We start from the raw sequence: 17106 nt of genomic DNA on the forward strand, positions 1-17106 counted from the left end.
ACCCCATGGCTGCTTCGCGTACTACTCAGGGTTCCCCTATGGGAAGATGGTGTAATTTTTTTAAATACCTTACGGCAGTAATATTGCGGCACCAGAAGTACTGGGTAAATATTTCTCCTAGCTCCTGAAAAAAATGTGACCTGTTACTGTGGGTTACCGCTTAACTTAAACATTTTGAAGATGGAATGCCAGCAATATTTTTTGGTGAGCTATGGTACCCTCTGGAGCTGCTCGTTCGTGCTTATGGAAAAGAAAATATTGCACGCAGGTTTTGTTGTAGCGAGATTGTTGTACACAAAACATTTATAGGCATCAAAATTTGGAGTACTGTGAATAACAATGCAGTAGCCCGAACTGTCAGTTACTAAACATAAAGTTGTTAGTAAAATTCTCAAAGCTTAATGTTTGTTTGCGTCTTTCTAAGCAGTGAACAGTCGTTTTACGTCTACTTCAAAATGCATGCGAAGAAGTAGAACAAAATGCTATTTTTACGCTTCTTCGAAAACAAAGACGGTAATATTTTAACGCAAATAGACATAAGTAAATACACACGCTTTCACCTTGAAACGCCAAATGAAGACCAATGTTGGAGAAAACGATTATAAAATGAACCATAAATCAGTAAGTGAAGGTAAAAAGTAAAAACTGCAGTATGAAGGGGACTGTGTTTCAGTATTTTGTGCGAATTGAACCAAGTGACAGAAAGGTAAGCGGTTGCCTCTGTATTCGGTATTGAAAGGTAGGAATCGCTTTGTTTGGTAGTTCAGAGCCATGTTTGCATAATTTTCCAGTGCAGAAGTTTTACCAGGATGAATGCGAGGAGAGAGGCGGACAAGCTTTGATGCCCACGCGTCCAGCAGAGGGACCGCGATGTGCTTGCGGTGAATGGACGAAAGCGGACATAGAGAACAAGAAGTGTGTTCGTAAGTTCTCAATTTCTTCACTGGTACCCATGTTAATTTGCGTATTTATTGAAGGAATAGTTAATCGTAACAAGCGTTCCTGACCCATTTTAATATCACGAAAATTTTTTCCGTCCCTTTTATCACATCTCCAAAACCAACTTCAATAAATGAAATTTGTACGAGAAATTGTATGATTGTGTGAGCTACTGGCTTCAGACAAAATATCTGGTCACTAATGCTCACAGTAGGTACGGCTTACTAATTCACACTGCCTAGCTGAATACGGCAGCACTGTTTGTCCGTTTCATAATATGCGGGTGCTTCGATAATGTAGATAACTTCTGAATTCACACTGCCATATACTCAAGCAATAGTCTGCGCACCGCCCGTTCTGCGAAAATCCGACATCGGTGTCGGTGGGACTGTCGGCCTGACCACGGCCCTACCGAAATTCCATTGGCGGAAAAGTTACCACACACATTGTTACATTGACGAAGGCGCTCCCGAAGCCGGGTCCGTCGCCTCCGTCGTGCACTAGTAGCGTGGTGTACGAGCGGCGAGCAAAACGAGCTGCCTTGGTGTGGACAAAAAGCAGACGGCAAAACTTAACTGGCTTATTGCATCGCAAGAAATGAACAGCAATGGTACAGGAACAGCACCCTTCAGGGTGAGTTTAAAGCATGACTCGAACAGATCGCCAGCGCGATCCGATGCTTCCGATCGAATGAATTATGCGCTCAGAGGGACCGCGTATTTATCCCCCGAAGCGCCAACGGTCAAACACCTTTGTACATGGCTCGAACACAGTACAGATTTACACGAAGACTCTTTCCCGGGTTTGGAAGGGCTGGAAGTAGCGGCGCACGTTGATTCTGAGAGCGGAGGCAGAGGAGATCTCGGCGGACGGAGCCTGGGGCGGTATTCTCGTAACTGTCCCTTTTGAAAACGTCCCTTTTGCGTCCCTTTCATCGTGACGTACTTCCGGTTAAGCAGTGGGCCTTTGATTCAAATACCGTAACTGTTCTTGCAAACGCAATTTAAAGAACTGAAACCGTATCAGAGTACCTTTTATGTGTTTGTTGTTCCGCAAGTGAACCAACAATAAGGCGACAAAAAATCGTCTGCTCCAAATCGTCTGCTCCGTGTAGCCACGGCTCGTAGCTCCACCGTGCTTGCATGGCGTCACATTCGGGTGTTCGCTTTTAGCCAATCAGGGCTCGCTCAAAAGGGACACTTTTGAAAGGGACACAAAAGGGACAAAACACGGGAATACCGCCCCTGCTCGCAGGTCCAGTCTCCACATGCCCCCACTTGCCCCGGATTTTGCAACTGCAGCGGCGTGAGTCACCGCCAACACACAGCGGCCACAGTCTGGCCTCTTTTTGCTTGATTGAGTGCAAGTGGTATTTCATCTTTAACGGGGTAATGACGTGTCATTTTACCAAAAAAACTAATTTTTTATACTCTTCGTTCAATCCTAGCGCTGCTCTTAGAGCAAGCACATAGTACTTCTTTCTGTGACGTTACAGGTTGTAGCTGTCGTAGGCTATATTCTAGTAAGGCGGGCATTTCTGCAAAGCACCGGAGAACATCATATTACATCAACTTTCAGCACGCACGAAAAGGGTAGCGGCGCGCTGAATCGTAACACCATCCACAATTCTTATGCCATTAGCGGAAAAGGCGGGAATGAGCCAGTCTGACGTTCTCATTGGCCCCGAGTGAGGTTATACTCCCGCCAGCCATCCCTGTAGGCAACAACACGTCGCGTAGCGCCGATCTTGGGCGTACGGTGGTTCGACATCCCCACTAGGTATATAACAGTCCGACGATGGTCCTAAAGTTAAGCTTTAAGGTCTAACGTCATCAACCGGTAATTGCAGCTTAATTGACGTACAGGTGCCGTAAGAAGTAATTGGAGCACGGGAGCTGTGGTCGAACAGTATCGGATCGCCATTTAGCTGCACCTGCGGTAACCATAAGGGCGAGAACACGCATGCACGCCTGCTGACGGCGATAGCCCATTTATACCTCACAAATCACTTCTTTTAACCTAGCTTTCAACATTGTTCGTAGCATACTGGTCTCGGCGATAACACTGATAGCGTACGCACCTAGAAATATTTGAAAGGAAAACTGTAACTGCAGATTCCTGTGGTAGCACGCTGTGATACTTTCACGGCAGCTCGCGTGCGCTGGCTGTACGCCAGAGACGTTGGTAGGCGCGTATCTGCTATCAGCGCCACTGCCGAGACCAGTAAGCTGGGTACAAGGTTCGAGGCTAGGTTAGAAGTGGTTTGAGAGGTATTGGTGGGCTATCGCCCTCGGCAGCGCGCATGCGTGTTCTCGACCTTTCGTTTAGCGCCGGCGCAGCTACATGGCGGTCTGATACTGTTCGGCCACAGCTCCCGTGTTCCAGCTACACTCTGAGGGAACCTGTACAATGAGCTTCACGTTCGGTCCGCTCAACGTTGAGGATAGCTCCCACTGGGGCTGAATATTGGCCTGACAACATACACACACACTGAGACTGGCCAGTCATGATGACAGGAGGCGTCGAAAACTCACAGATCATTCACCTATTCCCGTTGACTGTGGCGTCAAAAAACCACCCACAATACTCTCATACTTATTCGAGGTAATTTGCTACGGCTGTTCGTAAAGCATGCCTCAGGAGCCTTAAGTGTCCCTCTTAATTAATATTCGGTTGAATCTTTCCGCAAATGTGCAGGACATCTTGCTGAAGAGGTCCGTAGGATTCAAGCTAAATAACTTGAAGTTTTCGCGAAACCATAAGTCGGGCGATTTATAGGGAAGCACATCTGAAGTAGCTCTGCACAACAAGAAAAATCACATGATCAAGACAGGCACTGGCTCTCCAATGAAAGTTGTTTATGGACAAGAAAGAAAAGCTCCACCGGGCCCCTAGAAAGACATAGTCGCGCTTGGAGCTCCGCCATCTTCTTAAGTAAACTGAAAATACTCATCAGGCACCGATATCATAGGACACGGGATCCCGCTCACGAGGATCTTTCCGAAGAAAGGAAAAACGATGCTTGTCTTTGCCAGCTTTCTGCTTACTTACTACATGGGGAAGGCCTTTTCTTCTTTGATACGACCCAACACTGTTTCCCGCACCCTATTTTTGGTAAATTGCCACGTTGTTGAGAGTTGTATTTCCCAAATTGATAGTATTAATAAATATATAATAAGTTTCGATTTCATCAAATACGCCTTTAGTTAAGCGGGACCACGCTTAATTTATTTTATTTCTTGTGTTTTGGGTGTTTTGCTGTAGCCATCGTACATGCACAATTTTAACGTGTTTTCCCCAGCTTTGGCAGTTGGAATTTTGAGAAAATAGAGTGTTGTTCCTTGCATTGAGTTCAATTGTCCAAAGAATGATATTCCATTTTATTTAAAAAAAGATTGTTGCATTTCTAATGGTCCTATCCCTAGGTTATAGCAATGAGGACTTGCCCTTTTCAACGTTTAATATGGAGCAAACGTTATTTATAATAAAGCTGTCGATCAGCTTCTGAAATAACGCCGAGAGTGACCGTACTGTATTCAAGGCATTCTGATCTTCTGAACACAGTTCATACGCATCGCCTTACGCCGAAAATGGTAGCAGCGGTACGGTCTCCTTTCCACATGTGTTTTTTGTAACAGCGCTGCACCGTTTCATTTGTTCTCCCTGTGAATTTGGAAGTTAACAAGTACTTTCATTACTCAATCATAAACACAGCACGTGGATTTGTCGTCAAAAACAAAATACATATTGTTACAAATGTTCGCGCCATTTTTAATTCGTAAGTCGGTGGTACATACACTTCCTTGTTCACACTCTCTTCAAAAGCGGTAAGAGAAGGAAAAAAAGTCCGTGTGATGGCTGCAGCTATGAAGTGTTAATTTCTCTCTCATGCAACAAAAACACGAAATGTGCCGTAATCACAATCGAGATTCGGGGAAACTTTTTTCTGCGCTGCTTGCACCTAAAACTCGTATTTAGTTTTATGTTGAGTTCCAATGGCAGGTCCGGAGCGGTCACTGTGCTCCACCACGGAGCGCGCCGCCTCCGCTAAGGGCAGGTACTCCGAAGCTGCCTTTGGAACGCATTCGCTCCCGCCGGAGCGAAGTGGCGAATCGTGACGGGAACACGAAATCCCCAGCATTCTTTGCGTCGCACCTTCGCGAAATCGTCTGGTTCCCGCGGGCGCGTTCATCTCGCGCTGCGCGGTTGGAGGAGGCAGAGAAAGCGAACACTGACCGGCAGCGCAGACGGCGGTGACGTTGACGACATCACGTGGCCAAAGTAAGGGCAAGCCGACTCCGCCCATTTCGGCGGAGCTACTTTTCTTTCTCCACGGAGCGATCTAGGCTGTGACAGCGCTCCCGATCTGCCATTGCAACCGGATTTCGTTGCTCCCGATCTGCAATTGGAACGCGTCTGCTCCAGACAGAGCAGAAAAGTTGCTCCAAAAGTGCTCCAGATTTGCCACTGGAATTCAGCATTACTTTCAAACTAGCTGAGGTCAGTGTTGGTATTGCTGTTCGTGTTACTTCTAAGGTAGCGTTCGCATAGCAATTCACACAGCACCCGCTTAAAACTTTGTTAAGAATCAGTACGAAATTTAACGTGGTGATACAGAGAGAACGCAGGTCAAATGTGGGCGACTGTTTTGTGTTCATCTAATGTTCCTCTTGCAGCGAGCACGTGCCTGCGGCCCACTGTCACTTGCAAAGAACTGTGTGAAAAAGGTTTGCTTGGAAAGGATCCACGCTGCTGCCAGGGATGGAACGAAACTGACTGCACAAGTACGGTGGCCATTATATGCAGCGTATTTTGCTCTAAATTTTGTGTTTAGATCGCTTGACGAAAAGATCCGGAATTATTTATGCACAAAGCACAGAACATACACCAGCAGGCAGGTTGGGGCCGATATATCTGTTATCTAGAAGAGAGAGAGAGAATAAACACTAATTGAGCGTAAGTGCTGATGGCAGGGCACTCGCCCGGTGGAGGGCATCCTTTTTTCCGGATACCTAGGCACACTCGAGGCCCTCGTTTCCAGTTTTTGCTGATGTCCGAGGTCCGGATCGACCAGACGAGCCATCCACAGCTCAAAAGATGAGGAGAGTGTATGTGGTAGGTTGGGAGTTTGTTGGCACACCCATACCTGGTGGTACAGGCAGCCGGGCGTTGGGCAGAAATTGCAAAGGTAGGGATACAGAGGGGAGTAGACAGAATGGAGGAGGGTGCTGTAGGGATAGGAATTTGTCTGCAATCGCCGAAGAGTGTTGGCTTCTTCTCTGATTAAACGAGGATGAGGTCGTGGGAATGTTCCTCTGCCAAGGCTATAATGTTCCAGGACGTCTGAAATCTGGAGAAGTGGGTTCGTTGTGATGTCAGCGGAGAACATTCCGTCTCGGGTAAAGGCCCAGTGTATGTACACGTGGGAACCGGTGTGAGCTGCCTCATTACCGTCTACTGATTCATGCGCAGGAACCCAGACGATTTCCATCTCGGGTAGCTCTGCAATGGTTTTCAGAAGGGTCAGTGCGGGTGTAGAGACGTGCCACCGCTGATAACTTCGACATGCCACTTGCGAGTCAGTACTGTGACGAAGTCCTTGCTAGTCGTGGCAGCAAAAGCAATCGCAACTTCCTCTGCAGGTTTGGTTGAGCTTGTACGTGCAGTCATAGCTGTCATTTCTTGACCCGCCGTGTTAACAACACAGGTGACGTGTGATGGTTTATTTGGATATACGCCTGAGTCACCGAATATTGTTGTGGTGTTACTTCCATACTTGGCATTCCCGGCGTTAGCTCTAGAGATGCGGCATGCCTTGTTATGAACGGGGTTTATGTTTCTTGGTATCTGTAGGACTCCTATGTGTTGTCGAATATGTAATGGAACACGTGTCTTGTGGTCTTGCACGGGTGGCGTCGCATATCCTAGCGCTCCTAACGTAGTCGTGCCGGTGGGAGTTAGCTTAATTTGTTCAAGCTGAGAGGTGCGGTGTACAGAATATGTATGCTTCCGTTTAAATTTAAGCAGTCGAGTTTCCAAACCAACCAATGCACAAGCTTCAGGTGTATATCGTCCTACATTTTAAATAAGGCGTGTCTGTACCCGGAGTCGCGCGTCCGGAAAACTTTAGGTGACTTTGGGAGAGGAAACGAGCTTTCTGGATCAGGGAACAAACTCGAGTAGACAATGTCATAGTTCAAGTAAAGAAAAAGATGTTGACTTTGGCTCGCCATGTCGTGAGACGAACCGTCAGCCGGCGGACAATTGGTGTAGCAGAGTAAATAGAAAGAGGTGAGCCTAGACGAAGCGAAAGGCCAATAACACAATGGAAGAATGAAGTATGGAATTCAGTGGCCAATAGTGGACTCGAGCGGAGCAGGACAGGTGCTGTCGGAAGTCAATGCCAGAGGCCTTCGCCCTGCAGTGGACCTGAGTAGGCTGTTGTTGTGGTTAATGCTGTTATTGATGATGATGCAGCTGCATCTTTGAGGCATTTTTCTTAGTGAATTGGTATTATATTCAGCCGCGCGGTTTATCAAGTACCCTATCCACCCAAGCGCATCCAGCTTACTCTGTCAATGTCGCTCATGTGTTCGATTTTAATAGAGTGTGTAGAATACCACAACCCAGCTGCGGTAATTAAAGCATGGTGTCTCTGTCCAGTCGCGTCTGACCACCTATCCCCATACGTCTTGTAGTGCAGCCATACCGTTTGCGTTGCCCATTGTGTGGCCTTGTGTGTTCAGCTGTAATCCTGGGGTCTTGTCTTACCGTCTCCGATCTTTAATCAGGAACTCTTCTGGCGAACGTTGCGCTCCCTTACAAAGTGTCGTCGCCAATTCCTTCGAAATTTGGTGATCATTACTCATTCTTCTGACAGCCTTAACAGTCCACCACCACCACCTTGCTATGCTTTTGATTGGGTTGAGTGTTAAGTGGGCATGCAAGTAAGTTGGCAAGCATGTGAAAGCATGGACCACTCGAACTTACGACTGTGTTAGTAAAAACCCCGCAGTCGTCTTTATAAAAAAGGTAAACCGGCAGGGGGCTGTTTGTATCAACCAAGTTTTTTTTTCTGCCCCTCGTTTTCCCGCAGATTCTCGAAGAAAACTCCGATATATATTTTCTATTCTCTTTTCAGGAGAGCCCGAAAACGGCACTTACTGCTCTCCGGGTAGCCTCATCAATAAGCAGGGAAGATGTCAAGGTAAGAACTTAATGGTTTGGCCTGGATGTGCCGGGTGCAAAATGCTTTCGTATGCTGTTGAGACACATAATCCCTAAATAGCCACTAATTAAAAATGTATGCATGAATGCATGCATGTATGTATATATGTATTTTTGTATGTATGTGTATGTATGTATGTATGTATGTATGTATGTATGTATGTATGTATGTATGTATGTATGCATGCATGCATGCATGTATGTATGTATGTATGTATGTATGTATGTATGTATGTATGTATGTATGTATGTATGTATGTATGTATGTATGTATGTATGTATGCATGTATGTATGTATGTATGTATGTATGTATGTATGTATGTACGTACCTACGTATGTACGTATGTATGCGCGTAAGCATGCATGTTTAAGTTAGAACCTTTTAGTGAGCCTCCAAGTTTCTTCCGTGTATGTGAGTACCGGTAAGATTGAGCTGTTGTACACTTTCCTCTTCAGGCACAATGGTAGGCTGCAATTATTATCTGCGAATGCCTGCGAATGCAATCCACCCCATTCTTATCCTTCTAATTATCTCTGTCTCATGGTTTGGATCCGCGGTCACTACTCCGCCTTGCTTCCCACTTCCACTGCTTCGCCACCTGTCTCAAACCGCTGTGCTCTCCTGGGGCTATTCAGGATTACTTTAGTTTTCTCCATATTATTTTCAGGCCCACGATTAGACTCTGCTTGTCCTGTGCAGTAATCATTCCTCCCCCTAGCGTTGCGGCCATATTAGCAGAAATTAAGAATAATAAATGGGCGTGGGCAGGGTATGTACTGCGAAGGCAAGATAACCGTTGGTCATTAAGGGTAACAGAGTGAATCCGAAGAGAATGAAAGCGGGGTAGGGGGTTCGAAGTAATCGAAGTATATGTCTACATGCTCCCCTAAGGGTAGAAATTAAAAACAATTACAAACAAAAATATATTAATAGGTAATTCTGACGTAGTAGTGTAACTGATGAAAGTTCATGCCTACGAATTATTGCGTTTATGTGTACATTATGATCCCTTTGTGAATTTGAGACCTATACTTTGTATAATACATAAGAAGGGTAGTAATGACTTTGCTTTGTGCCATTTCTCTATTACGATTGTGCTATCATGCTTAAATTTGTGAACGGATGTGGTGTGATGTACCCTGTAAATCGGGTGGCTGAGGCCTCTGTCAGGCCACGTTCGCCTTTAGCCGCAGCCTCCTCTTGGTTTTTGCCAAGAAATAAAAAATCAAATAAAAAAATAAATTGGTCGTAGTTAGCAAAAGACCGTGAAAGCTGGAGATCTATGGGAGAGGCATTTGCCCTGCAGTTGGCGTAGAAAGGATGACGATGATGATGGTGATGATGATGCCAGAAAGAAAACTTTGAACAAGGTAGCAACCATGATTGCCGCCAACGTTTCAGTAAAGAGATTGGACTTCGTCAGTGCAGACACTCGCGTGGCTGGCACGCCTCATGTAGAGGTATCTCCCCAGGAGAGAAAGGGAATGAGAGAGAGTGAATGGGAGTTGATGAGCAGGATTGGTTTGGGAGCGTGAGGGGGAGATATCGGAAAGGAAGCAAAGATGCATACCTTTAGCTGCGCAGATAGTAAGCGGAAAGTGGGGTTTGGTCAGTTCATGGAAGGAGAGGGTGAGAGGTGTTTTTTGCCATGCCACGTGGCCTAGAACACGACTCTTGGAAACGCCGGGAGCCAAACAGGCCTTAGAGGAAATCGTAATGAGAAGGTGTCCGTAAGCAGGAGTTCAAAAAAGGAGGACCTCCAGGTAACAGCTTTTTTGACCTCCAGCTTAGACGCCTTCTCATAGCAATTTCTGATAGCGAAACACCGTTACATGTCTTTAAAACGAAGCTTCAATCTCTCATTGATATCATCAGTAGTCCACTCAAAAGGCGCTGCAGGAAAACCAAATTTCTCTGACCGTGATGATAATCGTGGGAAGATAGAATTGTTTCTCGTGTTTGGCTCGCAATTAAGCGGCTGATGTTGTGAAGCTAATGTCTATCCAAGTGCGCCATCTGGGCACGGTCGAAGCAGATTGGGGTTAAAAGGCGCGCATGGGCGTCTAAAATTAAACAGAAAAATCATAGGACAACCATTAAATCCCTCTAGAGAAAGCATGGCGTTTAACCATCGTCGTGGTTGAACGAAGGAGTGCGTGATTTTTGGATCACTTGACACTGTGATCCAAAATTTTTTTCATCCAAGATTTGGTGTCTTTCTTTTTTACCAGACGCTTGTTCTGCGAGACAAACAAAACTTATTTGTCCTTACGGATGCCGACCAACGCCGGGAGGCAAAACAGCCTACCAATGCTGGTGCCCCTTAGGGAAGGAAGTTGCAGAGGACGGCATCTCGTGCAAGGGTGAGTAAAATTTGCAAAATGTTTGCTCACGCAAGACTTTGCTGCACTTGACGGTTGAACCTGTTGCCGCGCTTTGTGGATCTAACAGAATGAAGAAGGCGGCGTTATTATTTGCCGGTATTATTTCACTCCCTTATTTCACAAGTACGCGGTATAACTTGGCAAGAAAGTGTTCACATATAAAGACTCGTGATTTCTTTCAATATAACATGCCCTCAACGGATTTCTTGTACACAAATATTTGATGACAAATTAGGATAGTTTTCTTGGCAACTTTTTGAGTAAAAATATCGTTACGCTTTGCTCTTCATATTACAGGTGCTCTATTGCGTTACACGTGCATTTTCATTGCTATTTTAAAGACGATCGTAACATGATTTGTAATATTTAACTAATGCATTAATTATCTATTACTAGTCTCAGTCGTAAAGATTATATTCAGGTATTTTTCTGTACACCCCATATTACCTCCAGGGTTTACCCGGCCTGGCACTGTGGCCTTGCCTGCCTTTTCTAACACGGAGTGTTTAAGGATAGCAGTGAATCAATATACGAAGCGTGGAAAAAACGAAAATACAGTTATGACCAAGCAAAACAAAATGGTTGGCGCCTTCTTATGAAACAAAAATTATCGTTGTAGCGGGATGTAATTACAATATCCAGGGGCAATCTCGGGAACGCTTATTTTTCCTTACAACTAGAAGCAAGGGTGCGAGTGGTTTATTATTTTTTCTGTTTAAAGAGATTTTCTAAAATGTTTGGAATGAAGGGGAGAAAAACATGTTGCCCGGGCGGCGACCCTAACTGCGGCCTTCAGAATACCAGTCTTGTGCCTTTCCAGTTCGTCATAGAGATGTGAGCGGTTGAAAAGAACAAAACGGCATTACAAAAAACAGGTTCTTTTGTTGTTCTCATTCAGGGTAACGTGGAAGAAAAAAACTCACAGAGCTTGTGCGGGAAAATTAGTCCTGATGTGACCAATCTGCAGTGAGGGAAGGGCTTTCAGAAATCAATGGCTTCAGTTGAAATTGTGCGCAGATTTTGAGAGCGCGCGCTCTGGTGGGACTTTTGTGATGCAGCATGAAACAACTATGTTCTTTTCAGTATAAACGGAAATATTCTTCGGGCGATGAAATATTCATCGGTTCAACGAACAAAACAAGGAAGATCAGGAGTAAGAACACCAAGGAAGAAGAAAGAGGATCGAATTTGTCAATTTCTCGTGTAGCAGACGTCTGATTTCTGAAAGAAAAAAGTGTACAAATACATGCTCCGCGGTTTGGACCCAAGCACACAACCTTTGAAATACTGGTCCGATGTTATACCAACTGGGCTATCGAACATGCCGGGCTCCGCTCAACTTCCTTAGATATGTAAATGAAGGCTATTGCATCCTACACTTGACAATGGTAGTCAGTTTCGTTGGCTGATGGATTCCTCCCCTTTACCCTTCCTTTTTTTTAATTGCTGGCCGTATATTCTGTGCTCAACTAGCATGCAGACGCATGCACGCACACACGCACACGCACACACACACACACACACACACACACACACACACACACACACACACACACACACACACACACACACACACACACACACACACACACACAAACGCATATATATATATATATATGCAGTATAAGTAAAGAGTCCGATACACAGCAAGAACAATAACAAACAATGTTTACTTACGTAGCGGCAACGGGACTTGCCTTCATCACAGTAAAGTTACATGATTTTGCTGTCGCAAACATTTCGAACACATTTCTTATATAGGTTTGCATAAAACTGTGAGAAGGAGCGGAAAATGTTTCGGAAAGGGAGAGTGTGCATACAGTCAGGCTACGCCTATGTTACAACAACAACAAACAAACAAACAAACAAAAAAAGGGGGGGGGGGGGAGCGAGAGAGAGAAAAAGGGGTGGTGTTAACAATGCAGCGTTCAAGGTTGCACCGTGACGGGTCAACGTATGCCGCGCGGGCTGCAAGTTCAGACAATGGGGGAAACTGGAGAACCGCGGTTTGAAAAGAAAGGGAAGAGTATACAGTAAGGTATTCAGTGGCTGGAAAGACTGGTTCGGGCAGAAGCGAAGATGGGTGTGCCCCCCGCGGATGAAGAGAATAGATAGGGGGCACAAAAGAGCATTTCACAGAAGCTAGCAACTGAACAGGAAATAGGTAGGGTCACAAAAGGTTAAACATGAATAGATCACAAAGAGTTAAACATTCTTAAGTGGTGGTGGGAACGAGGCCTCCTTCCCCAGGACAAATGGCATTGTTGAGCCCCATTAGGCTAATAAAGCTGTGGTATTAGGAGAGTTTCTGCGAATTCTAGACGGCAAATTCGAGGGTAGGAATGATGAACATAGTTATAAACATTATGAAGCCGCTAATTTTAATCGAGGGATAAGCACGTTAGTTTTCCGTAACTTTCATTATTTCCAAGTGTGGCTGACACAAACTTATAAATGAGATAAGATTCCCGAACCTCGCGGTCGTGGTGCGTTTTGAAGGCGGATTCTAAAATTGTTGCTTTAAGATGTTCAAATGCATGCCCGGGACTGTTCACATGTCTTGACAGGGGCAAATAAGGGCAGCTTTTGGCATGAGAGCGGTGATTATTGAACCGTATTCGGAAGGGCGTTTCAGTTTGGCCGATATATTGTTGCCTACAAACAGTGCACTCTAGAAGATATACGACATTAGCGGAGTCACAGTTAAAGTTACCTTCTATATTTACGTAGTAGTCTGAAGCCGTGCTGGTGGCACGCTGTGTAGTGGTCATGTGGGGGCATACTTTACATCGGGGTTTATTGCAGGGCATGCAGCCAGTAGTTGCCGGTCGGTTGATACGAGAGTAAGTAAGAAAGTCACCTAAATTCTTATTCCGCCGGTAGACAACGCGTGGTGGTTCGGAGAATATGCTTTTTAAGCGGTCACTTTGCATTAGGATATTGTGATGTTTTTTTAGCACGGTTGGCACTCTGAGCGGAGGATGAGTGGGTTAAAACTAAGTTAGTTTGCGGGTTCCCGTTCGGGGCTTTTTTCTTACAGATTTCGTTACGGTCTAATTGGTTGGCTCGCACAATAGCGTCGTCGATAACTTTTTCCGGGTATTTTTTATTCAGGAGGGCGCCACCGATTTAGGAGAATTTGCTCAAACCAAGCCGACTTTGACTCAAACTGTCGAGAACTCAAGACCGCCCTCCTGATATATATATATATATATATATATATATATATATATATATATATATATATATATATATATATATATATATATATATATATATATGCAACGTTGCTCAGTTCGCGCTTAGCGACCTTGAAAACATAGGGATAGGGTGTCAGCCTACACTCTTTCACTTTTGCATTTTGTGTTTCTACTGCGCTCGACATCCCCGGGTATTTGAAGAATCTCCAATTCAATTATAAACTGCCGTTGTTTCGGTTATTTCAGTGGTTCCTAAAGTCCGCTTGTGCCGCGAGGACGAGCAGAAAGCCTGTCGGCCTGGCCAGTCCTGCGAAGTTCGCGACGAAAAAATAATCTGCCGCTGCAGGCTTCACGAACATTTCGTAGACGGAGTATGCACGGGTAAGGGAACATTCTACCAAAACTTTCTTGCCCCATTATACTGTTTCAAAGAGACTCGGTCCACTTTGATGATCTTTTGGCTTAATCCCCGTTGTGCGTTCATCCCCATACTTCCCTAAAATTCGGTGAACATCCTCGTTAAGATGATCAGCCTCGGCATGACCTGCGTTGCTTGCGTTTTGATATCTTAGCGTCCTTTCTCGAATGTGTGAAAAGGCTCTTCCCACGGCAGTTCAGCCTCACTATTGGATAGGACTTATAGAGGGAAGTATAAAGCAAAAAAGTAGCAGTCTAAGAAACATTTTGTAAATAGTACGCAGCGATTTGGTACTTTTTTTGCTGTTCATAATATTTTAAACCAAGTTCTGCAAATATTTAAAGTAACTATGTGAGAGGGCGAAGTTTTTAGGCATTTTGGCTACAGTGAAATGTATAGAACTTGAGATAAAGTGTGTCGACGCAGGCTGTTACACATTTAAAGAGTAATCTCTAGGCAACGATTGAATTTTGGGCAAGAGTAATGCGAATGACAACCAGTTTTTGCATTTGAAGTATGGTAATTACGTGTCCCTTTGCTTCTACATATCGCACAGAAAAGTGCCGCCCGAACGACTGCCACGAACATTTTCTTAAATGTGTCATTTCCAATGGAAAAGAAGAATGTAGGTGCCCATGGAAGGACTGGCGGAAAGTGTTTATAAACGACGAGTGCACACTGAGTGAGTAGTATTTGAAAACATGAACTGGCAAAACAAATTGCCGGGTAAGAAACCTCTTGTAACAATTTTTTTGTGTGAATATAATGTAAATTTACGCTCAATCCTAGTTTATTCAAAAAGTAATATTTTCCGCATTTTTTACCCGCCAGTTTTTAGTTGTGTGAGTGGACGCAAGTATACGCAAAATATTTGGACGTTTGCCATTTTGCTCATTACTCCAACAGCATGTCACATGTGCTCGCGATAGTGATGATGGAAGCGATAGCTTAGGCTTGTCTGTCGTTCACATTTTTAAAATTGATTCGAGGCGACAAACATATTTGAAAAGTGGCAGTAAATTATTGTAAAAGTAATTGAAAAGTAAATTCAAAGTGAAACAAAAAGCTTTCACAAACTTCCCACCTAGCCGTGCTATTCAGCAATGATATTTTTATTTTACTGTTGAGATATCAATTATGGGATTTTTAATTGCTCTTGAAATCGAGGGATTTATCTGATATAACCAGATGGAGAAGTGTCTAAATCTTTCCCGATAAATTTTAACACTGCAAAGTTAAGTTGTTTATGGTGGTTACAGCTAGTGAAAATAAAGTCTAAAATTCACACAAATATATGAGTAAAAGTATTGGCGTTTTCGTAGTCTGCGAGTCAAAAACGGTTCCACAGGCGAGAACATCTACATAAGAGGCCTTTGTAGCTTTTCTTCTCAAGAGCGTTCAACATACGATGGCGCCTATATACGAGCGTTCAACATACGATGGCGCCTAAAGCACAGTACCGCAGTTCAAGCGAGCAGTTTCCGCAAAAAAAAGAGGCTAAAATTTAAATTGGCATTAGCTATTTTCCCTATATTTGTGTAATTCTGAGATTAATTCCTAGACGGAACCTTCTCATCAAGCCCATAAGAAGGGTACTCCATTGCTCAAAGTTTTCTCAAACCATTCATGGAACGCCTGTGATCAAGCATAGCCGCTCCCCAAACATCATGATCTTTTTTAAGGTTATCGTGTCAGAGATCAAGGAGCCCAGTTTCTTCTTGAATTCTACTTTTTACATAGCTCTCCAATGTTTAACCCAACCAGGCAATGTTCTGTCAAAGATGTTCCTATTCGAGAATTTAGGTTGCGCATTTAGCTCGAGTTTGAAATATCTAGATGTTTAACAATCACGTGGATATCTCTAGCAGATTCACTCAAAACACAGGAAAAAAACCATCCTTGTGGAGAGAAATAACTGCATTGTATTCACGTGCCTACGTGTGCTCACTGATGCCAACGTTCTAATACAGCTCCTATAAGTGCATACACTTTTTTACCTAATTGTAAAAAAAAAAAAGATATGTGAAAGGAGCCCTCATGTTGCTTAATGCTGGAAAAGTTTTCATTCACACCGCCTGCTCAAGTACAAGCTCCACGGTCATTCATGCAAGCGCGACAGAACTGAATAAACGTCTTCTCAATCACTCAAACATGATTTCAACAGCGAAGCTGTTTAGAAAATCATACATCTTTGTGTCCGCAGTTAAAACTACCAAGAAATTGCCGAGCGCGCGCACAGGAGCACGGGCCTCGCGGTGGCCGGCCGGTAGTTGACAAAACCAAGAAAATGCCGAGCGATCGGGTTTTTGGGAAATTGGCCAAGATTGGCCCAAAACAAACCAAAAAATACCTCCAATGATCGCCATAATCTTTCCAACATTTTCTCAAAACGAGAAAAGACTGTAGGGTTTGTTGTAATCATGGCAACACTTGCTTGGAATAAGAAAGACGCGTCATTGCGTACGGCCCTCCAAGCCGAGGTCCAATGATTATCACTTGCCGAGAAATGAAGGAAGCTCACACCCATAGCAACAATGATGGAGTTGTGGTCTTTGTGGCAGCGAAAAAGAAGATTCGGCTGCAATCGTGGACTTGAACCACTGTGATGGCCGTGAAAGTTGCGTACCGCTGTGCTACCTTCAAGTCTTACGCGTTAGTGTGAGCTGCCTTGATTTCATTTCTACGTATACGCAAGCTTTAGCATTGTCTCCCTTTGCTTTTGTTGTACACACGCAAAAAAAGTCTGGTCCAGGTTTAACGCTGCTCAGAGTAGTTCTCACGCCCGAAAACAAAGATTATCTACGCAGTGTTTCGAGAAGTTTTGCCTTTGCTTGAGATTTAGCAGCCTGGCTTCTAGTTATATCTAGTGGATGGCATTCATCCTTTCCCTTGCTCTGAGGGCTCGCACACATAGTACAACCCGCGGGCCTTCGAAG

The 17106-nt window shown here is 44.4% G+C and overlaps 1 protein-coding gene across 3 annotated transcripts in view; it reads left to right on the plus strand.

The window, feature by feature from the left end:
- The window catches only part of LOC144178985 (glycoprotein antigen BM86-like), a 62334-nt gene that overhangs the window by 14188 nt on the left and 31040 nt on the right, over window positions 1-17106 (plus strand). For all 3 annotated transcript variants that reach the window (XM_077707135.1, XM_077707136.1, XM_077707138.1), the window contains exons 4-9: window positions 792-923; window positions 5616-5723; window positions 8081-8146; window positions 10400-10531; window positions 13999-14133; window positions 14727-14852. In XM_077707135.1, coding sequence (XP_077563261.1) covers window positions 792-923; window positions 5616-5723; window positions 8081-8146; window positions 10400-10531; window positions 13999-14133; window positions 14727-14852 — 699 coding nt within the window. The remainder of the gene's footprint in view (window positions 1-791; window positions 924-5615; window positions 5724-8080; window positions 8147-10399; window positions 10532-13998; window positions 14134-14726; window positions 14853-17106) is intronic.

The sequence above is a fragment of the Haemaphysalis longicornis genome, unplaced genomic scaffold, assembly GCF_048455015.1.
Source record: "Haemaphysalis longicornis isolate Haplotype H1 unplaced genomic scaffold, Haemaphysalis longicornis Haplotype H1 scaffold_4, whole genome shotgun sequence".
Lineage (NCBI taxonomy): Eukaryota > Metazoa > Arthropoda > Arachnida > Ixodida > Ixodidae > Haemaphysalis > Haemaphysalis longicornis.